The 27,904-nt window shown below is 41.2% G+C and overlaps 1 protein-coding gene across 2 annotated transcripts in view; it reads right to left on the reverse strand.

Annotated features, from left to right (window-relative positions):
• Window positions 1–21,281: 21,281 nt before the first annotated feature.
• Window positions 21,282–27,904, reverse strand: part of LOC126262935 (titin) — a 110,565-nt gene continuing 103,942 nt past the window's right edge. For both annotated transcript variants that reach the window (XM_049959869.1, XM_049959870.1), the window contains 8 exons: window positions 27,412–27,635; window positions 26,249–26,372; window positions 25,902–26,159; window positions 25,719–25,802; window positions 25,474–25,633; window positions 24,990–25,314; window positions 24,541–24,907; window positions 21,282–22,298 (listed from right to left, as the gene is read on the reverse strand). In XM_049959869.1, the coding sequence (XP_049815826.1) occupies window positions 22,180–22,298; window positions 24,541–24,907; window positions 24,990–25,314; window positions 25,474–25,633; window positions 25,719–25,802; window positions 25,902–26,159; window positions 26,249–26,372; window positions 27,412–27,635 (1,661 nt within the window). In that variant the 3' untranslated portion in view covers window positions 21,282–22,179. The remainder of the gene's footprint in view (window positions 22,299–24,540; window positions 24,908–24,989; window positions 25,315–25,473; window positions 25,634–25,718; window positions 25,803–25,901; window positions 26,160–26,248; window positions 26,373–27,411; window positions 27,636–27,904) is intronic.

The following is a 27,904-nucleotide window of genomic DNA, read 5'->3' on the forward strand; positions in this document are numbered from 1 at the left end:
CCCCTCGACTCTTATAATTGCCATCTGGTTTCTGTACAAATTGTAAATAGCCCTTCGCGCCCTGTATTTTACACCTGCCACCTTTAGAATTTGAAAGAGAGTATTCCAGTCAACATTGTCAAAACCTTTCTCTAAGTCTACAAATGCTAGAAACGTAGGTTTGCCTTTTCTTAATCTAGCTTCTAAGATACGTCGTAGGGTCAGTATTGCTTCACGTGTTCCAATATTTCTACGGAATCCAAACTGATCTTCCCCGAGGTCGACTTCTACCAGTTTTTCAATTCGTCTGTAAAGAATACGCGTTAGTATTTTGCAGCTGTGACTTACTAAACTGATAGTTCGGTAATTTTCACATCTGTCAACCCCTGCTTTCTTTGGGATTGGAGCCGGCCGGGGTGGCCAAGCGGTTAAAGGCGCTACAGTCTGGAACCGCGCGGCCGCTACGGGCGCAGGTTCGAATCCTGCCTCGGGCATGGATGTGTGTGATGTCCTTAGGTTAGTTAGGTTTAAGTAGTTCTAAGTTCTAGGGGACTGATGACCTTAGAAGTTAAGTCCCATAGTGCTCAGAGCCATTTGCTCAGAGCCATTTGAACCATTTGGGATTGGAATTATTATATTCTTCTTGAAATCTGAGGGTATTTCGCCTGTCTCATACATCTTGCTCACCAGATGGTAGAGTTTTGTCAGGACTGGCTCTCCCAACGCTGTCAGTAGTTCTAATGGAATGTTGTCTACTCCTGGGGCCTTGTTTCGACTCAGGTCTTTCAGTGCTCTGTCAAACTCTTCACGCAATATCTCCCATTTCACCGTCATCTATATCCTCTTCCATTTCAATAATATTGTCCTCAAGTACATCGCCCTTGTATAGACCCTCTATATCAGACTCATCCAAGAATTGCGCCCGTTGGGCGCGCCCGCGCCCCGTGGGCGCAAGGCAGTGTAGTTCAGCGCCCCGTTCACGACCGTGTGTCGCTAGTGTCGGCATAGGAGTGCGAGAGAGACAGCTGAGGAGCGAGTGAGACCGCACAGCACTGCTCTGCGCTGGACTGTCCAGCGGTCAGATCTAACGTAAACAAAATATTCTATTTTAGAATTAATTTTATGTAAGGGATATAGAGTCTCATTCTTACTGTTGGTAGTTACATGTAAATATTTTTTGTTATGCTTCGTGCTACAATTTTTTGAATCCCTTTTCAGAGTTTAGAAATCGGATCCTTTGCTGTTTTGTACGTAATAATTTTAACTGACCAAGTTTGAAAACTTATTAAAATAGAATTAAGGTTATAAAGCTCTTTAATTCTTACAGTCAACATTGTTAAAGAAGACAATTAACATTTTACACGTTTTTCTTTTTCGAGGAAACGATTTTGTCTAGGCTTGGTACAATATTCCGTCAGACTGCCAACCTCAAAGAATTGGTCAAATTTTTATCGCCAAAGAATGAACGGTTCTTAGTTTTTGCAAAGCTTTAAAAGAGAGAAAAAGCACTCACAAATATACTTGGAACCAAACATTGAGAGAACTTCGGCCGCAGGCTTGTGCAAAAGAGGATATTTCTCTCTTGGAAGACAGCTGTAAAAGTCATCCAAAGTTTTACACATAAGAAAGCGGTCCTTCAGGCGGATATGGGCACTGTAGGTCAATCAGCAGTTGTGAGACGTCCTCTCTGGTTTAGTCAGATTATCCAGGTCCCATCTCCTTAAATTCCCACCTTTTTGCAGTTTCTTCAGTTTAAATCTACAGTTCATAACCAATAGATTGTGGTCAGAGTCGACATCTGCCCTTGGAAATGTCTTACAATTTAAAACCTGGTTCCTAAATCTCTGTCTTGCCATTATATAATCTATCTGAAACCTGTCAGTATCTCCAGCCTTCTTCAATGTATACAGCCTTCTTTTATAATTCTTGAACCAAGTGTTAGCTATGATTAAGTTATGCTCTGTGCAAAATTCTACCAGGCGGCTTCCTCTTTCATTTCTTACCCCCAATCCATATTCACCTACTACGTTTCCTTCTCTTCCTTTTCCTACTATCGAACTCCAGTCACCCATGACTATTAAATTTTCGTCTCCCTTCACTAAATGTGTGTGAAATCTTATGGGACTTAACTGCTTAGGTCATCAGTCCCTAAGCTTACACACTACTTAACCTAAATTATCCTAGGGACAAACACACACATCCATGCCCGAGGGAGGACTCGAACCTCTGCCGGGACCAGCCGCACAGTCTATGACTGCAGCGCCTTAGACCGCTCGGCTAATCCCACGCGGCTCCCTTCACTACCTGAATAATTTCTTTACCTTATTGTTTTGAAACCTATCAGCACCTAAAACTTTAACACGATTTTCGAGAGCTCACGTTAAATGAAATGAAATGATCGTATGGCATTGTTGGCCGGGAGGCCCCATGCGGGGAAGTTCGGTCGCCGTATTGTAAGTCCTTTTTAGTTGACGCCACTTCGGCGATTTGCGAGTCAATGATGATGAAGAACACACAACACCCAGTCATCACGAGGCAGAGAAAATCCCTGACCCCGTCGGGAATCGAACCCGGGACCCCGTGCGCGGAAAGCGAGAACGCTGCCGCAAGACCACGAGCTGCGGACAGCTCACATTAAAACAATAGTTAAGGCGCAGTATGATATCAGTTGAGTTAATTGCGATTTACACAGTTCTGTAAGACTGCAGCACCTTGACATTAAGAAACTAACGCCATTACAGTCGTACGAAAAGAGAGAAAAAGGGGAAATAAGTCTTCTGCAGAACAGGACGCATTTGTTTAAGCCACCAACTGGATTGATTAGCTGGCAGCTAAAAATAAGCTGATCTTGTACAGAAACCAGACTGCAGTTATAAGGGTCGAAGGACATGAAAGGGAAGCAGTAGTTGAGAAACGGGTGAGACAGGGTTGTAGCCATCCCCAATCTTATTCAAGCAGTACACTGAGCAAGCAGTAAAGGGAACCAAAGAAAAATTTGGAGTTAGTTCAGTAAGAAGAAATAAAAAGTTGAGGTTTGGCAATGACGATGTAATTCCCTCAGAGACACCAAAGGACTTGGAAGAGCAGTTGAATGGAACGCACAGTGTCTTGAAAAGAGGTTATAATACGAGTGTCAACAAAAGCAAAACAAGGTCAATTGGGATGCAGGCGAATTAAATTAGACGATTCTGCCGGATTTCTATTAGGAAATGAAAACGTATTTGGACAGAAAATAACTTACGTCGGCTGAAGTAGAGAGGATATAAAATGCAAATTGTGTGTAGCAAGGGTAAGATTTCCGAAAAAGAGGGATCTGTTATCGTCGAATATAAATTTAAGTCTTTCGGAAGGTTATTTGTCTGTAGTGTAGCCTTGAACGGAAGTTAAAGGTGGTCGATCAGCAATAAGGTGCTACACAAGCACTCCGTCTTCAGGCCATAAGTGGCCCATCGGGACCATCCGACCGCCGTGTCATCCTCAGCTGAGGATGCGGATAGGAGGGGCGTGTGGTCAGCACACCGCTCTCCCGGTCGTTACGATGGTTTTCTTTGACCGGAGCCGCTACTATTCGGTCGAGTAGCTCCTCAGTTGGCATCACGAGGCTGAGTGCACCGCGAAAAACGGCAACAGCGCATGGTGGCCTGGATGGTTACCCATCCAAGTGCCGACCACGCCCGACAGCGCTTAACTTCGGTGATCTGACGGGAAAAGGTGTATCCACTGCGGCAAGGCCGTTGCCTGGTGCTATACAAGAATGCTGAAGATAACATGTGTTGCGGGTATATGTAGTAAGCGTTGCTTCACGCAGTGGAGAATGGCAAAACAGAGGCACGCCGGCGACCGAGGCGTTGCAAGTAAGCACGCACAGATAGCCTTGCTGACAGCAGCAGTCTACCAACAGACTGACGCAAGGATGCACACAGACCGAGCGCCGAGCGAAGCCTGGAGAGTGCTGAGTAAGGAGAAGTGAGGCCAGCACGCTAAGTTACGCTGCAATATACTGGGGGAGTAATAACAAAAAGCTACCACCGAGGGTAAAAAACGTCCTCCTGCCGGATATAAATAGTGGAGCGCAGGCAGCAGTTCGGATCTGAGGACGGACGTGGTCCACATCCGAATGTTCAGTCATCATAGGTGACGATTCCGGAAGTCTGTTCCAGCTCGCAGGAGTCATCCGTTCGCCGCCAGACGTCGGCCCGAGTCCGGTCGGCACCATGGCTGACTAACTACAGCGACAACTTCCAGCAGGACCGGCCTCAGCGCGGTCTCGGTCACAGGCGCCGCCGGGGACTGACGCCCGGACCTGACGGCAACCGGCCGCACGGCGCGTGGTCCGGCCATGACGGGACCTCGCGGGCATCGCGACTGACGGCTACCCAGCCGCCGGTGTAGCAGACGTCAGCAGCTGATCTCACGGCGACGCGGCTCCGTGGGAGTGCCCGTACTGGGCTGCCGAGCGGAGTCGAGTTCATCTCAACCACAGGGCAGCCTGACTTCAGCGGAGCACTGGTGGCGCCCGTTGCGCGCATTGTCGGAAAATCTACACAGCAGCAGCCAGGCAGAAGGATCAGCAGGGCTGGGCAGCGACGACGAGGGAGAAATTGTAAAGAAAGTTCAATAAATAATTATAAAACTCCACGCCGTCTCAGTCTTTGGCGCAGCCACTGTGTCTGCTGCTAACAAGTGGTGCAGAAGTCGTAACACATGGGTAGATACAGTAATTAATGAAGAAAGTACCGATTCGGTATGAGGTGAAAATAAATGTATGGGACAACTTGACTCAAAGAAGGGAGAGTTGATATAGAATACATTCTGAGGCATCGAGGAATTGTCAATTTGATACTGGAGGGGAGTGTGGCGGATAAGAATTGCAGAGGGAAATAAGGGGATGAATACAGTAAATAGCTTCAGATGGGTATAGGTTGCAGACTGTTGCGGGTAGCTGCATCAAACCAGTCTTCGGACTGAGCACAATAAGAACAACAGCCTATAGAAGAGAACTGAGAAATGACTGGGAAATCCCATGAGACTGGAGGAACAATCTTGGCGATCTCAACCTCCAGCAGCAGCATGGGGCAGTGCTAAGACACTGGATTCGTGTTCTGGAAAACGACAGATTAAAAACCCGTCGGACCAGCGAGATCTAGGTTTTCCATGGTTTCCCTAAATCGTTTGGGTCAAAAAAAAATTATCTACCTCAACCTTACGCAGTCCGCAATCCAATGACATCGTCGCCGACGGTACGTTAAACTCTGATCTTCCTTCTTTCTTCTTCGGCCTCCAGTAGAAATCTAGTAATGAAGCGCTCGGACTTACACAATCGATCCAATAGCAAATACCGTTACAAAAGGCGTAAACACACAAAAAACTGAAAGAGCCAATTTGGATACATGCTAGCAGCTCATATGGACGTGGACCTTTCTGTAGTCTCAGTTCTTTCAATGCTGCTTCAAATTACATTTTCCTGTTTGGAGGATCTATATTCGTGAACACTGTTCTTCTTTCTTCGAGCTGATGTTCTTCCTTGGTGACTCCAAAATATTGCTTCTGTTGTTGCTATTTCATCAGCATTCAGTAACATGTCTCCTTATTCATCTGTCGCCACAGATGGTCTTTGTCTCGAATTGTAATTTCTTAATCTTTCTGCATTGTTTATCACTCATCCACGTTTTATATTTTTCTATGTCCGTACATACGATTAACTCATTCATCCACCGTTCCTAAGCATCGTAGCAAGTTGAGTTCTTTATGATTCTGTGTCTTTCACGACCTCGTATTTATTCCTTTCCGGAATCAAGTGTGTATTGGCTGTCGTCGAGGGTTCATTATATTTAATCTGTTTTCTTCCAGTGCTTTGTATGCGTTTTTTTCAATTTCTTTCACTTTATTCCTTAATATTCTTGTGCCAAATTTCTGTCTTACTTATGGGTCCTTTACTTTTTCCAGTATGCAGTCTTTTTGGATTAATCTTTTAGTTTTTTATTGATCTTAAATTTTGCGTTGTTAAGACTTGTATACTTACATTCCTGGATAGCTATGGCTTGACTTTATTTCTACATCTTCTCCTCACTAGCATAAAATATATTTGCTACATTATGTGATCATAAGTATCCGGACATCCCCCCAAAACATACGTTTCTCATATTAAGTGCATTGTGTTGCCACCTACTGACAGGTACTCCATATCAGCGACCTCATTAGTCATTAGACATCGTGACAGAGCAGAATGGGGCCCTCACAGACCTCGAACGTCGACAGGTGATGGGTGTCACTTGTGTTATACGTCTGTACGCGAGATTTTCACACTCCTAAACATCCCTAGGTCCACTGTTTCCGATGTGATAGTAAAGTGGAAACGTGAAGGGACACGTACAGCACAAAAGCGTACAGGCCGACCTCATCTGTTGACTGACAGAGGCCGCTGACAGTTGAAGAGGACCGTAGTGTGTAATAGACAGACATCTATCCTGACCATCACAGAGAAATTCCAAATTGCATCAAGATCCACTGCAAGTACTACGACAGGCGGGCGGTGAGAAAACTTGGATTTCATGGTCGAGCGGCTGCTCATAAGCCACACACCACGCCGGTAAAAATGCCAAACGACATCTTGCTTGGTGTAAGGAGCGTAAACATTGGACGATTGAACAGTGGAAAAACGTTGTGTGGAGTGATGAATAATGGTATACAATGTGGCAAGCCGATGGCAAGGTGCGGGTATAGCGAATGAACGTCATCGCCCAGCGTGTGTAGTGCCAACAGTAAAATTCGGAGGCTGGGTGTTATGGTGTGGTCGTGTTTTTCATGGAGGGGCTTGCACCCTTGTTGTTTTGTGTGGCACTATCACAGCACAGGCCTACATTGATGTTTTAAGCACCTTCTTGCTTCCCAATGCTGACGAGCAATTCGGGGATGACGGTTGCGTCTTCCAACACGATCGTGTACCTGTTCATAATGCACGACCTGTGGCGAAGTGATTACTCGACATTAACATCCCTTTAATGGACTGGCCTGCACAGAGTCCTGACCTGATTCCTACAGAACACCTCTGGGATGTTTTGGAACACCGATTTCGTGCCAGGCTTCACCGGCCGACATCGATACCTCTTCTCAGTGCAGCACTCCGTAAGTAATGGGCTGCCATTCCCCAAGAAACCTTCCAGCACCTGATTGAACGTATGCCTGCGAGAGTGGAGGGAAGCTGTCTTCAAGGCTAAGGGTGGGTCAACACCATATTGGCGCCCTCCATTGGTAATGCTGGGCATTACCAATGGAGGGCGCCACGAACTTGTAAGTCATTTTCAGCCAGGTGTGCGGATACTTTTGATCACATAGTTGCAGAGTTCAGATACTGGGAAAAAAATTTTAACTGCATGTCTAACGCCGTTAAAGCGTTCTCTGGTCTTGTTCTTGCATCAAAGCGTTCTCTGGTCTTGTTCTTGCGTCGTCTTTAAGCCATGTCACGTTCCTCACAAAACTCATGTAAACGCTCTCGTCTGTTGTTCGGGACACCTTATCCAAGCCGCCCTGCTATCCTTTCAAAATCTCTCCCTACTTTGACTGCGTACTTACATATTCCAAAATCGTGCAACGAAACCGTGACGATCAGCTCTCACTTGCTTAGTTCTCCGTGAGCTGCGGCCTGTATGGCTGAAGGACAGCTGCTTCACGTGAGAAGCGCTGACTCAGCCGCATCTCTTCGTATCCGGCACGCTGTGTTGCGCGGTGATTCAAGAGAACTGCGACAGTATAAAACCGATAATACACAAACGATTGTGGTTCCGTATTCAAGGCCGCTTCTACCATTAGGCAACACTAGGCGGCCGCCTAGGGCTACAAAATTTCAGAGGGGGCAAGAGGCGGAAAAAATTAATTTCAAATCAGACAGCGAAAAGACTGAATGAGAATTAAAATGTAAAAGAGGAAAACATTAAAATACCACGTTGTTTTCAATAGCCTACGGCACAGTTACTTAATAAGTCTTTACTTACTTTAACAAAAAAAAATGGCTCTGAGCACTATGGGACTCAACTTCTGAGGTCATTAGTCCCCTAGAACTTAGAACTAGTTAAACCTAACTAACCTAAGGACATCACACACATCTATGCCCGAGGCAGGATTCGAACCTGCGACCGTAGCGGCCTCGCGGTTCCAGACTGCAGCGCCTAGAACCGCACGGCCACTTCGGCCGGCCACTTACTTTAGCAAAAGTAAACACACTTCCTCTTCCTACCTGAAAACTAGAGCAGCCGCTACTGAGTGGTAACAAACAATGGCCTTGATTCATCTCTGTAGAGCGAGGAACGGGACACGTGCGCTGGCTTGCAATCATGTTGTGACTGGATGCAGTACTTCCCCCTGTCACCCTTCTTGGTTTTTGTCTCTGCAGGTCATGTGCTAAGCGTCAGTTGTATTGAGTGATTCTGTTGATGTTTTAGTTCTACTGTTATTATCTGTGGATAATCGATTACGTATTAACAAGCTAGGTTTTGTACTTATCTTTCAACATTTCTAAAATGAGTATAAGTAAGTGCAAAGGAGTAACATGTGAAGTATAGCCCACCATACTCTTACACAAAAATGAGCTAGTGCCTGTCTGTAAGTCTGTCTCTGAGTGTCTGAGACCTGCAGCACGAGAAAAGAGGTGCATTGTAAAGTTATTACAATTTTCTAATGTAATATGCGGAATTATTCTACACAATATTCATAATTCTCACTGTTCCTTTACACAAAAAGCATCCATATCTCAGCGGGATTCGAACCCGGACCCATCTCGGGCGAATAAAAGATGTAAAACACTCAATAGGAAATGCAAACATGGCGTCATTTATTTATTTAAGCGCAAGAAAGTGGATGCTGAAAAAGATGAGATTTATTCCTCATCCCAAAAATATTTCAAAAAATGGTTCAAATGGCTCTGAGCACGATGGGACTCAACTGCTGAGGTCATTAGTCCCCTAGAACTTAGAACTAGTTAAACCTAACTAACCTAAGGACATCACAAACATCCATGCCCGAGGCAGGATTCGAACCTGCCACCGTAGCGGTCTTGCGGTTCTAGACTGCAGCGCCTTTAACCGCACGGCCACTTCGGCCGGCAAAAAGATTTCAATTAAATCAGAAAGGAAGTAACACCACAGTTATCTAGATGACCTAGTTTGAAGCTTCGCCACGTCTTCCATAAGCACACCATAGTTTCTAAATTTCAGGTAAAATTCTTTCGTGTGGAAAATAGTACCACTCCTTCCTTTCAAATAAAATAAAATAAGCAATTTGTGTCAAGTTTGGTTGCACTGGTATATTCATTAGAGCTCTAGCTTAAAATGTTCAGCACATGCTTCCTATTTCAATTATTTTAAGAAATTTCGAAAACTGAGGACGAAAAATAATAAATTGAGGACATTTGTTGTCCTCAATCAGTTTTAAAGGAATTGAGAACAAGGCATGAAAATTGAAGATAGTCCACAGAAAATGGGAACGTCTGGCCATCTTAGTTTGATTACTGAAAGTACAGACATCAAAAAAAGTTTTGCATCACCTCGGTTCCGAGATTTCCGGAACCTGTGCAGAAAATTGGAATAGAAATCAACACAAACATCATTTCCGTCCTTTTTATTGCTCATGAAACTCACACATTGCATGTTGTACGAACATACAGCGAGACGTTCAGAGGTGGTGGTACAAATTGCTGTACACACCGGTACCTCTAATACCCAGTAACACGTCCTCATGCATTGATGAATGCCTGTGTTCGTCTTGGCATACTTTCCAGAAGTTCATCAAGGCACTGTTGGTCCAGAGTGTCAATCCAGATTCGGCGTAGATCCCTCAGAGTGGTTGATGGATCACGTCGTCCATAAACAGCCCTTTTCAATCTATTCCAGGCATGTTGGATAGCGTTCATGTGTGGAGAACATGTTGGCCATTCTAATAGAGCGAAGTCGTTATCCTAAAGGAAGTCAAGATGAGCACGATGGGGCGCGAATTGTCGTCCATGAAGACGAGTGCCTCGCCAATATGCTGCCGATATGGTTGCACTATCGGTCGGAGGATGGTATTCACGTATCGTACAGCCGTTACGGAGCCTTCCGTGACCACCAGCGGCGTACGTCGGCCCCACATAACGCCACCCCAAAACAGCAGGGAACTTCCACCTTGCTGTACTCGCTGGACAGTGTGTCTAAGGCGTTGAGCCTGATCGGGTTGCCTCCAAACACGTCTCCGCGGATTGTCTGGTTGAAGGCATATGCGACACTCAAAGGTGAAGAAAACTTGAGCGGTGCATTCGGCATGTTGTTGGGCCCATCTGTACCGCGCTGCATGGTATCGTAGTTGCAAAGATGGATCTCGCCGTGGACGTCGGGAGTAAAGTTGCGCATCATGCAGCCTATTGCTCATAGTTTGAGTGGTAACACGACATCCTGTGGCTGCATTAAAAGTATTTTTCAACATGGCAGCGGTCATCCACTGCAGTAGTAGCCCTTGGGCGGCCTGAGCGAGGCATGTCATCGACAGTTCCTGTCTCTCTGTATCTCCTGCATGTCAGAACAGCATCGCTTTTGTTCACTCCCTGATTCCTGTACACTTCCCTTGTTGACAGCCCTTCCTGACACAAAGTAACAATGCGGACGCGATCGAACCGTGGTATTGACCGCCTAGGCATGGTTGAACTACGGACAACACGAGCCGTGTACCTCCTTCCTGGTGGGAAGACTGGAACTGATCGGCTGTCGGACCCCTTCGTCTAATAGGCGCTGCTCATGCATGGTTGTTTACATCTTTAACGGGAGATTCACAGTGTTGTGCCGTCGGATGTTGGCGATGGGTGGAGGTAAGGGGAGAAGACACGAATGATAGTAAAGAAGAGGAGGCGTCAGTTTTCAATTCCGTCTAGGGCGACAAAACACATAGCAACGGCCCTGGTGATATATAATACTACATCCTTTAATTTTCTGATTATATTTTTTTCGAACAGAACGTAGAAACTAGATAGAATAGAAATGCGGAAGAGCAACACACAAAACGTAGTCGCTTTAACACGGAACAGCGCCCGCATACTGACTGTGGGCAAGCAAATTCGGTTCTTCCTCCGTTCTGCTGTACGATGTTACGAATTTGTGTCTCATTGTTATTGACTGACATTATTTACTGTTCGTAAACTTTGCCCTACAAATCGTTTGTTGGTATTATAATCTCGCGCCAAACGGCGTAGGCAACTAGACCCTAAGGGAAGCAATTGGTCGAACAGAACAACCACAGAAGCATGAAGCTATTCGCTTAAATTCAGGTTAGTGATAATGTGGTATACTTAGAGCTGCTTTTGCGATCCTGTTTCCGTTCCTTTCACTAATTTTAAAGGCAGCTACAGTATGCATCAACACTATGTGTGTCTAGTATGTTTCAGTGCATTCCTGTAAAGTTTTAACTCTTCAGCGTTTAACCCGTTCAGAAGTCTTGGCGTATTTATTTTTCGATTGTTGCAGCTTCCACCATTTAGTATAACGTAGGTAAAGCACCCGCGATGTCTTACTATGGAGTATGCCTCGAAATTTTGTTCTGCCCAACAACTCTAAGCTTTATGTTAGGAGGTATTTACTTTTCAGCGTTGCCAGGACTAATTTTCAACGACTTGCGAGGCGGTCTGCACAAGTCAGTACCAGCAACAGCAGGCAGCTCTCAGTTCTGCTGCTTGTAATCACAGTGATCGTAAACCTGCAGCGAGAGTAAGAACGCGGTCATTTTCAGTGTATAAACGGTGAAAGTATAGGTTCAAAAAAATGTTCAAATGTGTGTGAAATCTTATGGGACTTAACTGCTAAGGTCATCAGTCCCTAAGCTTACACACTACTTAACCTAAATTACCCTAAGGACAAACACACACACCCATGCCCGAGGGAGGATTCGAACCTCCGCCGGGACCAGCCGCAAAGTCCATGACTGCAGTGCCCTAGACCGCTCGGCTAATCAAAAAATGGTTCAAATGGCTCTGGGCACTATGGCACTTAACTTCTAAGGTCATTAGTCCCCTAGAACTTAGAACTACTTAAACCTAACTAACCTAAGGACATCACACACATCCATGCCAGAGGCAGGATTCGAACCTGCGACCGCAGCGGTCGCGCGGTTCCAGACTGTAGCGCCTATAACCGCTCGGCCACACCGGCCGGCCTCGGCTAATCGCGCGCGGCGAAAGTATAGGTGTGTGTCTAAAAACTTTATTTCAGTCTCATGATGAAGGGACTTATTTTTCCTAAAAGGCAAGCTGAATAGCTTTTTTGGACATTTTGCTACACTGCTAGTACATCTACTTTTTCAGTTTCTGAAGAGCTACGGCACAGTGACTGATACGAGTCACTGTTTCGATAAAAGTCGAAAGACTGTATGATCTCGGATGATATTCACTTGTTTCTGGCCGCCAGAGGCCTTAGCTTCCCATAATGTGTGGTAGTATGCCGATACTGTTCTAGACATGTTGTTTTTGCGTTAACTTTATCGTGCTCAGTTGTGAAGCGATCTGTGTATATTTCGAAAATGAGTGACGAGTCTGATGCAGCTTCATGGGTGGTTACACCTTCAACTTTTTCCACTTCTGTTCGTGGAAGGTGAGCTGTGATTCGGAACCAAGCTCGCAAAATAATTCTAAAAGTTGTAAAATGCTGCGACACTGAAAAACAGCACAACAAACTGCTATAGCCACTTGCTCAGTCCAGAAAGCGGTCTGCTGCTTACACACTAGAAAGTGTAGGCAGCCTAAAGAAGAGGAGTTCAGCAAATACTTTTTCTGGTTAATTTATGCAGTAACAGCTACAAATTTTATAGCAAAGAGAAGCTTCATTGCACATATTTTCAAATTCAAATACATAAAACATTTCTGTAATTTTGAACTCCGAGTGTTATGTGTGCTTTTGTTTGCGAGTACGAAGACGCGCTGAACACACTCTAAGTCCACTAACTATGGTTGGCTAGGTTGGCAGCACCGAAACAGCGGTTGGTACCAACCACTGAGGTGGTAGGTACCGACTGACGCCATCCGACTCTTACTGAAATGGGCGGACCAATCAGCCACGGCACCGCGGCTCTTAAAAAAAATGAAGAAGAAATACAAGTATTGTGAGTGAAAATCGCGGTTCTCTACAGCATTTACGCCGGCCGCGGTGGTCTCGCGGTTCTAGGCGCGCAGTCCGGAACCGTGCGACTGCTACGGTCGCAGGTTCGAATCCTGCCTCGGGCATGGATGTGTGTGATGTCCTTAGGTTAGTTAGGTTTAAGTAGTTCTAAGTTCTAGGGGACTGATGACCACAGCAGTTGAGTCCCACAGTGCTCAGAGCCATTTGAACCATACAGCATTTACGAGAATAAACTGTACATACAAACGCGGTGCTGAACAAAAGTGTAACTAAGATGAGTGGCCAAGGGACGGGGGAGGCGCAAGTTGCTTAATTTGGCCGTGAACGGCGAAATAGTTTCGAGATTTCACAATGAATAATTCTGTGTACACTTGCTACTAGTCAGTAACCATAATAATGATCCTCTTTTCCTCAGACTGATACTGAATGATTTTTCTGCATGTCGGGGCACGATTCGAGTTGACTTTGTGAAGATAATATTTGTCTGGGTAAGGGGATGTTGTGAGGGGTGGCAGGATTCACAATGCCACACGTGTTGCCTAAAGTTGCTATTTGTTCTCTCTGCATTAAAGACTGGTAGTAGCCGCATTAAGCCATGTCCTAGCAACTGTTCCCTCTGGTATGCTATTGGTAAGTCACTGAAGAGCTTCTGTCTATTCTATCAAAGAAATTCGATGTAGACAGACATGGCGTTCAGAATTTAAATTGGACCGGGATGCGTACTCGCATCAGAACTCGCACAAAGCAGGAGACACAAGTTCGTATCCCGAGTCGATCACATACTTAAACGATCGCATTTTAATCATCATAGTATATGTTCAGCGTTCTTCAATTGGAGCAGTATGGTATTTGCGATATGGTTTTACATTGATTGGAGATGAACATAAGGAGAGGCTTTGCATGTGGAGTCACTAAGTCAGTCATCAATGCTCAGTCAACTTAAGACATTTAGAAAGTAATGAAGTAGTAAAGTTATGTGGCGTTGAAGTCGAGGGAATATTCTGAGTGCCTTTTGGAATCACAAAAAAAAAACCTTAGAGAAATTTATTTCCGTTTCTTAAAAAAGGATGCTTCATGTGCGCCTCAAGGCTACATGCTGAGACAGCACCAGATGGATGAATCATAGTAATTGTAGTAGGTGTTTTCCAGAACAACAATAATAATCTTTCATTAGACACTCAGTGTAACTAGGGCAGATTAATAGCCTTAGTATATGACGCTGGTCGATGTGGCACTTGTATTTAGAAGACTGTGCCAACTTGAATCAAATGTTCAAATGTATGTGAAATCTTATGGGACTTAACTGCTAAGGTCATCAGTCCCTAAGCTTACACACTACGTAACCTAAATTATTCTAAGGACAAACACACACACACCCATGCCCGAGGGAGGACTCGAACCTACGCCGGGACCAGCCGCACAGTTCATGACTGCAGCGGCTTAGACCGCTTTTTTTTAATCTCTTTTTGTTCGCTTTTGTTCGTTGCATCAGCTCGCGGCGGACGTCGTGAGACACCCCTTTAAGTTCGTCGTTGATCGGTTAACTCAGTTCTTTTTTTAATACAGAGGGCAGCTAACCCTCTGACCGAACACGCTGAACTACCGTGCCGGCATACCGCTCGGCTAAACCCGCGCGGCGCCAACTTGAATATTAACATCGATTTATTAACACGAAACTGGTGCAGTTTGCTGTCTGAGCCGTAGCAATGATAATCCACGACGTAGCAATGATAATCCACGAAATATAGGAATGACGTGGTGGCTTTTTCGACATAACGCTATACAACTTTCAACGTTAATTTCAGGAAATTATTTGAGGGAGTGGTTGCAGAATATGGTACACCACTCGGGGGGGGGGGGGGGGGGGGTTGCGTAAGAAAGCTTTGTCACAGGTGACACGAATTGCAGAGATGCCGAATATTACCTGTGTGTTTGTTGAAATGTCCGCCTGTTTGTGTTATACATAGGGTTGCCATCGTCTTGATATATCGGGACCGTCATCGTTATGGGCCTTCTTGTCCCGACATGACCCAGTTTTGAACCGATTTTGCAAAATACTGCTACAAGCTTGGCTCAAGTACTAAAGTAACACCATCCGTTAGCGCAACATGTAAATGCAGCCACAGTTATTTCTGTCACCAAGTTTATGTTGACAAGCTCGCCTCGCAGATGGCGTTGCATGTTGCGTATCCTGTATCGTCGATGCAAACGCCGTCTAGATCTAGCGCAATCATTCTCGAAAATACCGGACTTCTTCAGTAATGCGGAGCTGGAACTGTTTAAGCAGCGTCACGCGGAAGTATCGGGTAGTTCCCATTTGAATTGCGATCTGACAAGGCGATTCTTTCTAAACATTATACGAAAGAGTGCAAGTTAGTATCTTTGAAGTGTTTACTGCGGGTATATAGCGCGCGAAGTGTGTTGTGACGGTTTTCAGGAACATGTGTATCTGAAAACCTTTTAGAATCTAAGCGTGACTCGGGAGAATGGAAGTCTAAACACTCCATGCAAGAAAGATGGATTTCCTTTCCTAAATAAACCGAAAATTTTGAACTCAAATTCCAAAATTGGAGAGCATTTGTTTCCTATTCCCGCGCACAACAGCACTGTGGAAAGAGTATTTCCGCTGATATCGACCCAGTGGACAGACGAAAGCAATCGACCCCTGCTAAGGACTGTGGAATCAGTCTTACAGTGCCAGTTTAACTACAAGCATAGTATTTTTTAAATACGTAAAAGGGAAGAAAGACTTTCTGAAAAAGGTGAAATCTTCCAAAAAATATGGTATACCAAATACTTCTGCCACAAGTTCCATGTATTTGTAATCTAAATAAAAGTAATTATATTAAATAAATTTTTGCTTCATTTCTACATCTACTTCCCATCTCATTGTGCCGACGAGGTCCCAGCTACATGTTATACAGGTTGACAGATAGGCCTACTGGTGGATGTACGAGTGTTGAAACAAGACCACCTACAATATCAAGCCCAATCATTACCTAGGTAAGAGCGGATAACCATCTGAAAACTACATTGAGGCTGACCATTATAGACCTGACGTGGAACGACCTTGGTGGAATTGAGGCGGCGTTCACTTCCACAAATGTCAGTATTTACACATTACTGCAGAGCCACTTTAGCTGGTTAGAAATTCTCTTATTATGAAGGGACATAAAATACGAGAGTTCATATATTTATCTGTCTAAACAGTGGTTTTCCCTGCTACTTCAATGAAGCTAAAAAAAGTCAGCTGTGACGGATAGCTTATTCGTTGGTCAGATAATTGTTTAAAAATTAAAGCATATAACATCTGTTAGTGCTTAAATTAATGAAATTTTGTGTTAGCATTATCTTCACATGTGCTGTTGAAGTAAAAGAATACGTCAATATGGGCAGGTTACACATTGCTGAACAGAAGCCACACACTTCATGCAGTGTGTTAAAAGTTGGCTTATACCATCGGGTACGTGTAGGGAGCGAAGAAAACAAGTACGACCACAACATAGGCTGCTAAAGGCCGACTGATCGGCCAACTTCAAGTTAACATACTGTAAGTTGACCTGGAAACAAATTGAGTCAGACGATTGTGACGATATGATAGCGTGAAACTACACTACAAAGCCAAATAACGCTATGGAATGACATAGCCACAGTGGAACTTACCGCTCAAGACAGCAAGATCGCACATAATGTGCAAACAAACTTGACGGTGGGACACATATCTACCACACATAGTTTACATTTATACACTGTGTCAATTACATACGTTGCAACACACAAGTAACATGTGGCATGTGATCAGAGGAACTGTCATTTGTCAGCACCATCCACTGGCAATGATGCATTTCCGGACACATGTTCGTAGGACCTTTTTTTCCTCCATCTCCAGTCAGAAAGCCATCCCTGCATTTTTTCGGTTTTATGAATGTTCACCCTGTATATCCACCATTGTTGATGCCCCTTATAACTAGTTCACTTAGCTACTTCACAGGCCAGAGCAAGTCTATGGTATATCACCTCCGATGGTATTCAGATCAACCTTGGGTTGGTGATCCTTTAAATACATTGTAATTATTTAAGAGCAGCCTGCAACATGTGTACGAAATGTATAAACCAGTATGTCGGCACTAGTGTGTGAGAAACAGCACTATTATAAGGCAAAAATTAACAGCTGGTTGAAAGTAATGCTAGTGCTATAGTACTGCAAGAGATGTTCACATAGCGTAAAGTTCCATTGAATGTGCTTGGATATTCATTGTTATGCTAAAATGTAAAATATGTCATGCTATGTATAGTTTCCGCTTGCTGTATCACTGTTTTGGTGCACCACTCTCACATTTTCTGTTTGGTCTTCAACTGTAACAAGTGAGGTACACTTTGTATCTTTCATATTTTTATTAATATATTCTTACATTATATGCAAGCAATGGGAAATTATGCAAGCACATCACTTGTGGGAACAGTGATAGCTGATTAATGGTACCAATTTCTTCAACAAAAAGAAAGATTAGTCAGATAATTCCTCATAATTCACAGTTAACCTTCTGGATTTTTTTTTTTTTTTTTTTTTTGACAGCAATCAGTCTTGATTCGAATAAAACAGTAAGTCATATACATAAAATTAGAAGCAGAAATGATTTACTCTATTTATAAGTCAGTCTTAGTGTGGCACAACCACAAAAATTTCTGATCAGCTATTCATTGATATATTGAATTCAATATGAACAAAAATCGTATTTGCTTGACAACTTCATCTCATACATAGAAGACTTTATGCGTATACACACCCTGAAGAGCCAAAGAGACTGGTACACCTGGCCGACTGCAGTGCCGTATTCTGCCTGTTTCTTTGGCGCTTAAGTGTATATTACAACTGAAGTGACTTTATGAATGATATTCCTGCGAGTCAAGTATTAGGTGCCAGCGATTCTTAGATAATTCTTGAGCACTACTCTCTTGCCGTGTTGCCCGTTTCGTAAATACATACAAAGCATTGTTAAAGATGGTTAGCTACACACCAGGAACACTGCCCTATAGCACTGTGATCCGTCACTCACAAAATTATTTTGTTTTGGCTATAGCACCTTTTTAATTGAAGCTCATGTGATAATCTTGTTGCCTGTAATTTTCTAGGTTCTAATGCTGCAAAATGTCAAAGTGGTGGGATAGGTGATTTTGATGTCTAAATTATTCTATTTGCCTCCATCTTAGTGTTTCTGACATTAGTATCTTACTTGCTTGTGATATGAATGCACTGTGCACAGTTATGTTACTCAGAAGACAATTTGTGTTATGAAGCTTTATCTAGCTGTCTTCCATTATCTGTCCCTTGCAATTTCATTTACAGATCAAGAACTTGTGCAGATTGCATGTTACACTCTTACTCCTGAATAGTTTCTGTAACATAAAAAAGTCTATTTAGCTTAAATCTCCCCACTTTACATTTATTACATTACATTTTTTATGTATAATTACTTACTGTTTTCTGGGACTGCCTGTACAAATAAATTAACAGCGTACCTTTGGGATTAACATTGGAGAGAGAGACACACATTGAAGATATTAAGAAACTGCAGTGTGAATACATAATCAGAAACACAACTGCTCAGATACACTGAGTGTGCTTTAATCACAAACTTATTTGCAGCAAACAGCTATGGTGATGGTAACCAGAAAATGCCATGAGCCTCTGTGATAAGCAAATATCCTACAATAAAATGTATGGAAGCAGCTGGAGCCGCACAAGGAAGATTGATGAATTGTTGCTTATTTCTTCTATGATGAAGAGTCTTCAGCACAAGGAGTCACTTTCTCTGTTTAGTAACTGTGTGTTGCCTTGTATCGTAAGTACAGTGAGCAGTAAGACATGATCTTCCACAGAGAAACAGCACTGTCTCTTCTCGATATACTGTGTACTCAAACTCAGTTCAGGGTGTTTTACTTGGTAGTGTTAGTGTTGCACCAAAAAAATCTTTTTGTCCATGGAATTTTCTGTGTTTTGCTCTTAATTCCACTATTAAAGAAAAGTCCTGTAGCCACAAGGAAGTTCATTCTACCTGGATTTAATGTTGTTTTCTTAGTTTTGCTTTTTTACACATTGCCAAACAATGGTCATTATACTATTATTTTTGCAATAGCATCTATCACCAGAAATGTTCAAATACTACTATGTTCAACATCTGTTGAACGGAGAGAAGCTTTCCTCTAGTTACAATTTATGTCCTCACAGAAACTGAAATTGTAAATGTGAAGAATTAAGCTTTTTTAAAACTTTATTAATAATTATAAAACTTGCCACATACATGAGCACTGCATTCTGCTGCTTAGCTTGTGACCACCCAACTCAGTACAGTCATTTTATGAAACATGAGGAAGCATGTACCAGTGTGTACACAATAGTATTATGTCCAGTTTCCCCCTAAACAAAATCTGCAAATTAACAAAGTACATTGAAAGTGGCTGCAACCAAATTTTAGGCATAGAATCTTCTACCTTCAGTGAATTTTACATCAGTCACACTGTTAGGCTCTACAAAGCATTATATGTGCTGTTCACAATATAAGAAGAGGCTTCTTGTCTGACAGAGTAGTTCTCATTCACAGCAAAGCTCATTTCCCTTCTATTGCAAAGGTTCTACCTACTCTAACTTGTATACATCTGGAGGGTTTTGTTTCACATTATAAGGATGTGTGGTGCTGTTATAAAGAGATGTGGTTGTGGCAAGGTATGCATAGGTGAAACTAGACCAATAAAAGAATTATCAAAGAGGATGAACATCACACACATTTTAAAGTCTGAAATGTGCAGTAGTAGGGGGGGAGGAGGAGGAGAATACTTGAGATAAGACATTTACTTACTAATGAATCATCATCTGCAAAAAATAAATTTGACATCCCATAAATGAGTAGCAAGGTAGTAACCACACTGACTGTAAACTGAAGAGGTGGAAGCTGTCCCCTCCACACTCTTTACTTAGCTACATCAGAAGGAGCTTCTACAGGTTGCTCTGCAAGCCAATACTGACCATTCCACCATTCACCTTTTGAATTGGTGGTAGTGGTGCACAGACATGCCTGAGGAATATTGACTGTCCACTACATACAGTAACACAACACAAAATGTAGGAATTAGTAACTAAATGTGTAATGCAAGAAACACACACACACACACACACACACACACACACACACACACACAGAAACTAGATATTTCACAAAACACTGCTAGATGGGAAAACTGAGTCTTAGTCATCTTGTACAGCAATTAAAGAGTTTTTCCCAGGAAAGGCCACTCTGTTCACTGCAAGTGATGCTCGGCATTCAGTTTAAAGACTGACTATAGCCAGCCATGACATGCTGAGAGTATAAACAACTCTCAGGAAGTCACGTTACAAGCACAATAACAATAACATTTGTGTTTCCTGAACTATCTTAAAACATTCCCTCCATCTTGTATTGTCTGTTGTAAGTATTTAACTAATAATTATGGAGTGCCAAATACATCCCGTGTAATTTTTATTGGATAAGTCTCCTTTTTCCAAAAAGGACAAGGGAGCTCCCTTTTGTACAGCGACTCTGATACCATCTTTCCACAGTGTCCAACTACTTGTGGACACTATAAAGAAATCTGTACAGGTACAATAATACAAGTGCCAACTTTAAGCATTTCTCAGTGCAAAGAATGTTTTAGTAACTAATAACATGCAGATGAGTAATATTGTCAAGAAGCTTCATTTTTCAACAGAAAATACCCTTCTGTAGCACCAGCTGAGGGCTTACAATGCACAACGGCAATTCATGCCTTGAAAATGATGGAGAAGGGGAGGGGGTCTTGTAACTGCCAAAATATTGGTGGTTTTTGATGAATATATCCGACTGCATTTCTGCAAATAGAGTAAAGCGTTTGCGAAGTCAGTAAGTAGACAATAATCCAAGGTGAGGTAGAACACTCAAATACATATTATTGAATTACCACATGTATGTGCATTGAAAATCCTTCAGCACTGTCGAAAGAAAACATTTGAACATTGATTTTTTTTTCTCCTCTAGCTTTATAGACATGTTTGACAATCAGTGCTAACAGGGTCTGATATTCAGCTGGTCATCTTCATGAGGGTTTACATATTAGTTTCAAGTATGAAAAAATATAGTTTTTTATAACAAAAATTTATTTCACAAAAAGTGAAGTCTGTTGATTGTATATTGTTTAAGCATGGCATCTTTCACAAGTGAGGATTAGAACAATATTTTAACATCAAGTAGGCATTTTACACTTATAACTAATTTGTACTTCTTTGATGCTTAGTAATCAACATTTACAGCAGTCCCACCTAAAGCAAGTACATAAATAATGTGACTGTAATAAATATCATCATAAAATGATGAATACATTAAATTATAATGACTGCTGTATAATAAACTACTAAGCTTGTATTATGTTTGTTAAAATTTGTTATTCACACACAATAAAATAAAAAAATTGCCCAAGACTGGCAATGCTGCCTCTATGTTTCTTCGTATGCACAACATACAACATTTTAGTAGTTATCAGTTCATGCAAAATCGTATTCAAAAATGAATACTTTTCAATTATATACAAATAACATAATTAATATACTATTTACATTCTGCACTTATGCATTACAATTTACATACATAAATTCTGCCATCTCTTAAAATATAAAAAAAATGTAATTTACTCATTATCCTTTGGTTATATAACTTTTCTTATAAAATCCCAGATCAACAAGCAAAGAATGAAAAAAAGTTCAGTAACAGTTTTGAATGACGCCTGCTTAATTAAAATATCAGTCTCTGCTTGAAGTTGTGGTCCAAATGGACTAACTGACTGTACATAATGGAATGTTCTACACATCTGACTCTTGTCAGTCAGTTTTTATTTATAACATTTTATACAAATAGCACCAGGTTTAACCAGTCATCACGTCACTCTGCACTTCGAATGAAACTGGTATGAAGACAAGTTTGTGTTGTTGCACTACTTTCAATCTTTATTGTATAGCGAATTATCCACAATAAGAGCACCAACATGACACAGACAGCACTTTGTTGCACTAATACTGGGGGCCATTAACACCCGGATGCAGGAAAGGGCACTTATCACCTTGTCTGCAATAACCATTTCTAAAATGTTTACAGGGTGTCCTACTTGGTCCATTCCAACTTCCTCTACCTGCAAAAGAGAAAGAGCATATTATTTAGTATATTTATCAATAATATTGAAAGGAAGAGTAAGACTACATTGACTATCCAAAAAGTTCTGAGACTATTTTATTTCTTGCACCATCATATCAGCACAGTAACTACAGTCACAGCTTGAATTAATGACTAGGACAGTTGATATTTTTAAAAATATTGAGAATCTGACATATGTCTGCTTGTCTGTATATGTGTGGATGGATATGTGTGTGTGTGTGCGCGAGTGTATACCCGTCCTTTTTTCCCCCTAAGGTAAGTCTTTCCGCTCCCGGGATTGGAATGACTCCTTATCCTCTCCCTTAAAACCCACATCCTTTCGTCTTTCCCTCTCCTTCCCTCTTTCCTGATGAGGCAACATTTTGTTGCGCAAGCTTGAATTTTGTGTCTATGTTTGTGTTTGTTTGTGTGTCTATCGACCTGCCAGCGCTTTCGTTCGGTAAGTCACATCATCTTTGTTTTTATAAGTATTGACTTATTATTAGATGTTCTATAATCAAAAAGTTAGCTGACTGCTTATTCCCCTTAGAGCAGGAATTGAAAGGAAAATGACGCAAGTTAACGCCTGGCGATAACCACTTTCGTAACTGCGCATAAGTGGCACAATATAAGGTGTCCAATGGATCTGTCATCAGATTTGTCTGAAACACTTCATGCCGACTTCCCTGTTTTTTCATTTCTGCAAACGCCAGCAACCTAGCAGTTCTAGTGTCAAAGTTGTGTGGCGAAGTTAAATGTTGCAGTTTTTGTTGGTAGTGCTGAGCACTGATTATGTCGTCATATCCCCTCACATGTCTCCATCCACCACAAAAGCCAATCTTGTCATTTAGATTATGGTCATCTTTTTCAGCAATTGTTTTTGAAGAACTACAATGTGAAGAAATAGCACACTAATTGTGTTAAAAATTGTTTTTTAACACAACTGGTGTGCTGTTTCTCCACATTGGAAATCTCATTATTCCATTCACACCACCATCCCCCATTGCAATCGGACTGCTTCTTTGTGCCACCTATACATCCATCACACAGTCAGAGAGAAAGACTGAATATGATGGGAAGTCAGAAAGTAGCAAGACTTATGTTCTACTACTATTTAAAGAGAACAATTTCATATATTTACTGCAAATTGTGAAAAAAATATAATGTAAAATAAAAATACCGACACTCAATATTGCCATTTCGATATCAATATATTGGAAAAAATATATCACCAATATATATTGATATTTTTGGAAAAAGTTTTGATACATCACTATTTTATCAACAGCCCTACTGACAGACATGCATTTGACCAGCCAATTGTGAGTAGGAAGTGTTGAGAAGCAGATATGCAGCTGTGGCATTTCATAAATTACTATGGAGCCACGTTTCTAAATCAATTATTCATGACATTCTCCAAAATCATTTGAACAAGAGAAAAATTTGTGCATCATTTTTCCCACACACCGCGACTTCAAACAAAAATGAAGAATGGATGCCTATTGCGACTTGACTCAAGTGCAAAATGTGAACAATTATTTCCTGGAAAAAATTATCACAGGTAACAAAACATGGTGTTATCAATGTGAACCTATCACAAAACAACAAAGTGCAGAATTTCACATGAAGGGCCAATTCTTTGAAAATACTCCCAATATACAAGTTAATGTGATGCACAAGTTGTGAACAACATCCCAAAGAAAAACTTTTCTCACAGTTTCACGTGATTGTATGAACTTCTGTTTTTTTTTATTTTTTTATTAATCCAGTCTTAATATTTTTGGGCTGACAGGGGTACATAAGAAACATGTCATCAATAATTATTGGTTTTTAAATGTTTGTGCCAAAAGCACATGAAAAGAAAATATTATTTGTTACAATTCAGGAGCCTGTAAAAACTTGAAGAGGAAAAGCCAAATACAAATGTAATGGAGCACCTGAATTTATTTTTATTTACGACAGTGTTGGAAGTAGAAACAATGATTTCCCAAACAATGAAAATGAAAACAAAACCATGAAAATGAAAACTGAATAAGTCTGAAATGAATGTTATCAGTAGAATCATAACCTTTCTCAGCAGCAAAAACAAGCTGAACAGATTGTAAGATATAGCACATTAGAAATGACACACTGTTAAAAATGACTGCTAGATCATTAAGCTGCCATTTCTGAACCTTGCTGTCCAATCCTTCTTTAAAATTCTACTTATACTGGAAGATATAATGATGCAGCGATCTTACCTCCACGTCCACCTCTCTGCCAACCTCCGCCACCGCCGCCGCCACCACCACCACCAATGGGGTTGAACCACTGACCGCGTCCACCCCTTCCTCGTCCTCCACCTCCCATATTATGACCACGCATATTGTGACCTTGTGCACCACCTCGGTATGGACCAAACATATTTGGTGGACCTGCCATTGGAAAACCCTGCATGGGATAAGGTGCACCCTGATTCATTTCATCTGGTATCATGCCATAACTCATTTCAGGCATTGGGCCAGGAATGTTTGGTGGCATTCCCATATTCATTGGTGGCATTCCTGGATTATACATGTCCATTGGGACAGGCATTTCATTTATAGGAACAATTTTTCCATCTCCAGTCTGAAAAATAAAACAAATTAGTCAGTATAAAATAATGTTTCAACAACGTTCAAAATATTTGGATCAAGGTTGTAAAATTTACCCTCCAGTCTCCTCCACCTGTGTTCATGGAGTTAGGCACCATCATTCCTACAGGTGGTGTCATGTTTGCAGGAGGTATATTTTGTTGTGGTGGGAACACAGGTTGAGGGGGAAATTGCTGAGGCTGTTGGAAGGTTGGAAATTGTGGCTGGGGTACTGGATATTGATGAGGAGGGGATGGAGGGGCCAATTTAGGTTCTGGCCATGGTGTGTTCTGGAAATCATTCACACTATCAGGATTGCCAGTGATATCGTCTAATGGTATGATTACAGGATCTGTGGTTGCATGAATCTCCATATCGGGCTCTGCTGGAGAATCAGGTATCCTAAAGTGAAAAAGAAAAAAGTATTAAAAATCTTCACTGTACATATCCTTATTAAGAATACAGTAATATAGAAATGATATCACATTATTTTAATCAAAATTATGTCATAGTACGTTACAAAGAGCAATTTAAAGACAAATAACACAGTGCTTCACTTACATACTCCTGCTGAAGTACAGTGCTTGAAGAACAATCTTCTCGCGAGCATACTGAATTTCCTTTTCCCTGCTATTTTTACCTGGTTCAACTAAATTTGTTGGTACATCAATGGGTATTAAAGGCTGCCACGTAGTTTTCTCTTCCATGATATCGTCCTGAGCTAAAACAATAAAAAATTTGTTCTTTATACAATGGATCATTTACACAAAAATGTTATTATTTTCAATGAGTAGATTTTTACTTACGCAGTTTTCTTGCAAGAAGAAAAGCTTCTCTTTCGTGTGATCTTTCCATCTGCTTCATATCCATAAAATTTTTTGTAACATTCACTGCAAGGGGAAAAAAAATAATAATGAGTATATCATAGTGCTTCCCATGTGGTAGTCTTTATTGTATACCAATATTAGTATCCTTGTTAAATTTTTTACCTCTTTCAGTTTCATCCAATTCAAAGAACCGCACATCTTCCAGGTCTTTCTCAGCTTTCCATCGCACGTTTTTCTTTGGCCCTTTCCTTGTTTTATGATAAATTAAAACACCCTTTGGCAACCTTACACAGTGTTCCTCCAAAGAATCGCTTTGGGTTTCATCTGTACTCTCATTGGAATTTTCTTCTTTGGTAACTATTCTGTTTTCACTTTCTTCTAATGGAACTTTCAAAACATCCTCTACTTCCTCTGCAGTGGCTGAAATAACAGGTTCTCTTTATATTAGGAAATCACACAAAAACCAAAAACTTCTAAGAGTACAACACATATTAATGCAATTTACATACATTTTGTGTTCTCCTCATCTTCCTTATCCTTTGAAGCTTCAGTTTCAATGTTCATGTTTCGTTCACGTTCTGGATTATCTTCCGATGGTTTATCATCATCAGTTTCCAAAGTATCCTGGTAAAACTATAAACATAATAAGAAAATATAAACATTAATTTTAATATTTCCCGCTGAAACTGTCCTAAAAATTGAAGAGAGGTAATGGAAAACTTTCTAATTGCCATTTTTTCACAAAACAGTGTCAGTGGTTTTGTGTTCTCAGTAGTCTGTTGCAAGTCCCTAGGCCTAACTCATGTGCCAAAACATGGAGAAAGTCTTCAAAGCATGCATTAGTAGATAGTGCATGGTCATTGTGCCAAGCTGTTCTTTCCTCGGGAGTTCCAAAATTTACAAGATATGAAAGTCTTTTTGTTGACTGCTGTTCAACTAGTTAAAAATGTAATGCTGTATTTTATTGAATTTCTGTTACTGCAAATAAAACACAGTGTGTCATATCATGAAACAAAAACAAAAACTTCCTTCCTGACATTTGTGAGACTGTACAAAAGATCATTTGATTCTTACAAAGAAGAAAACAGCAACCATCCACTGTTAATAACACTATTTATTTACACAATTAACACCATTATCGGCTCAGAACCAACAGTTTCATCTTCAGATGGCTGCTCATGTTGATACTACATTTGTTGTTCTTTACATAAGTTGTGTGGAGAAACAGTCAACAACTAATGTAAGAAACAATAAATGTAATATAAACATGAACAACTGCCTGAAAGTGAAACTGTCAATTCAAATCTGGCAACAGTACTGTTTGTGTAAATGAATACTATAATTAATTGTAGCTGGTTACTGTTATCCCCTATGCAAAAATCAACTTGTAAAACCAAAAAGAATCTTCCTGGGACTTAGAATGTTCCTGAATACGTATTTATTTTCTAATTCGTCTCACTATTTTTTTCTTTTGTGGTGATGCAGCAAGCAGCAAAATTAAGTAATATTAGAATGACTTTTTTGGGTACAAATGTGTTAAATACAGACATACATTATTTTTATTTCTTCTGACAAACAACAGATTTGGCACTCAGAATGTTTTTCATTGTCACTCTCAAGGGAATTTTTTTCATTGTCACTCTCAAATTAATATTTTTCTTCTTTCATTTACCTTAAATGTTGGCTTCACAATGGGTGGAGATTTGTTCTCATCAGGTACAGGAGACTCTGGTGGTGTGGTATCCCTACTGCACTCTTCATCTTTTCCAGTACCATCTTTCTTTGGCTCAGGAACATCTTTACTATTACTGATACGTCTTTTCCTCTTACGAGGTTCCTTCTTAGTGGAAGCATTCAGTGCATCCATAAACATGTCACTTTCTTGAAGGAAGCATGCTGCAACAATAAAGAAAAGGACATTAAGTATAATTTATAAACAATGACAATATTTATTTAAAATTTCTTATGTATTTTATTTCTGTCATCCACCTAAAGGAAAATTAAACATAGTTTACACTGTACATTACACATAACAAAAGCAACTGTACATAAAATCTCTCTCGGCCTCACAGCAACTGCCACCTAAAGGAAAATTAAACATAGATTACACTGTACATTACACACAATGAAAGTGACTGTACATAAAATCTCTCTGTAAGCAGGAG

The sequence above is a fragment of the Schistocerca nitens genome, chromosome 6 (genome assembly GCF_023898315.1).
Source record: "Schistocerca nitens isolate TAMUIC-IGC-003100 chromosome 6, iqSchNite1.1, whole genome shotgun sequence".
NCBI classification, from domain to species: Eukaryota; Metazoa; Arthropoda; class Insecta; order Orthoptera; family Acrididae; genus Schistocerca; species Schistocerca nitens.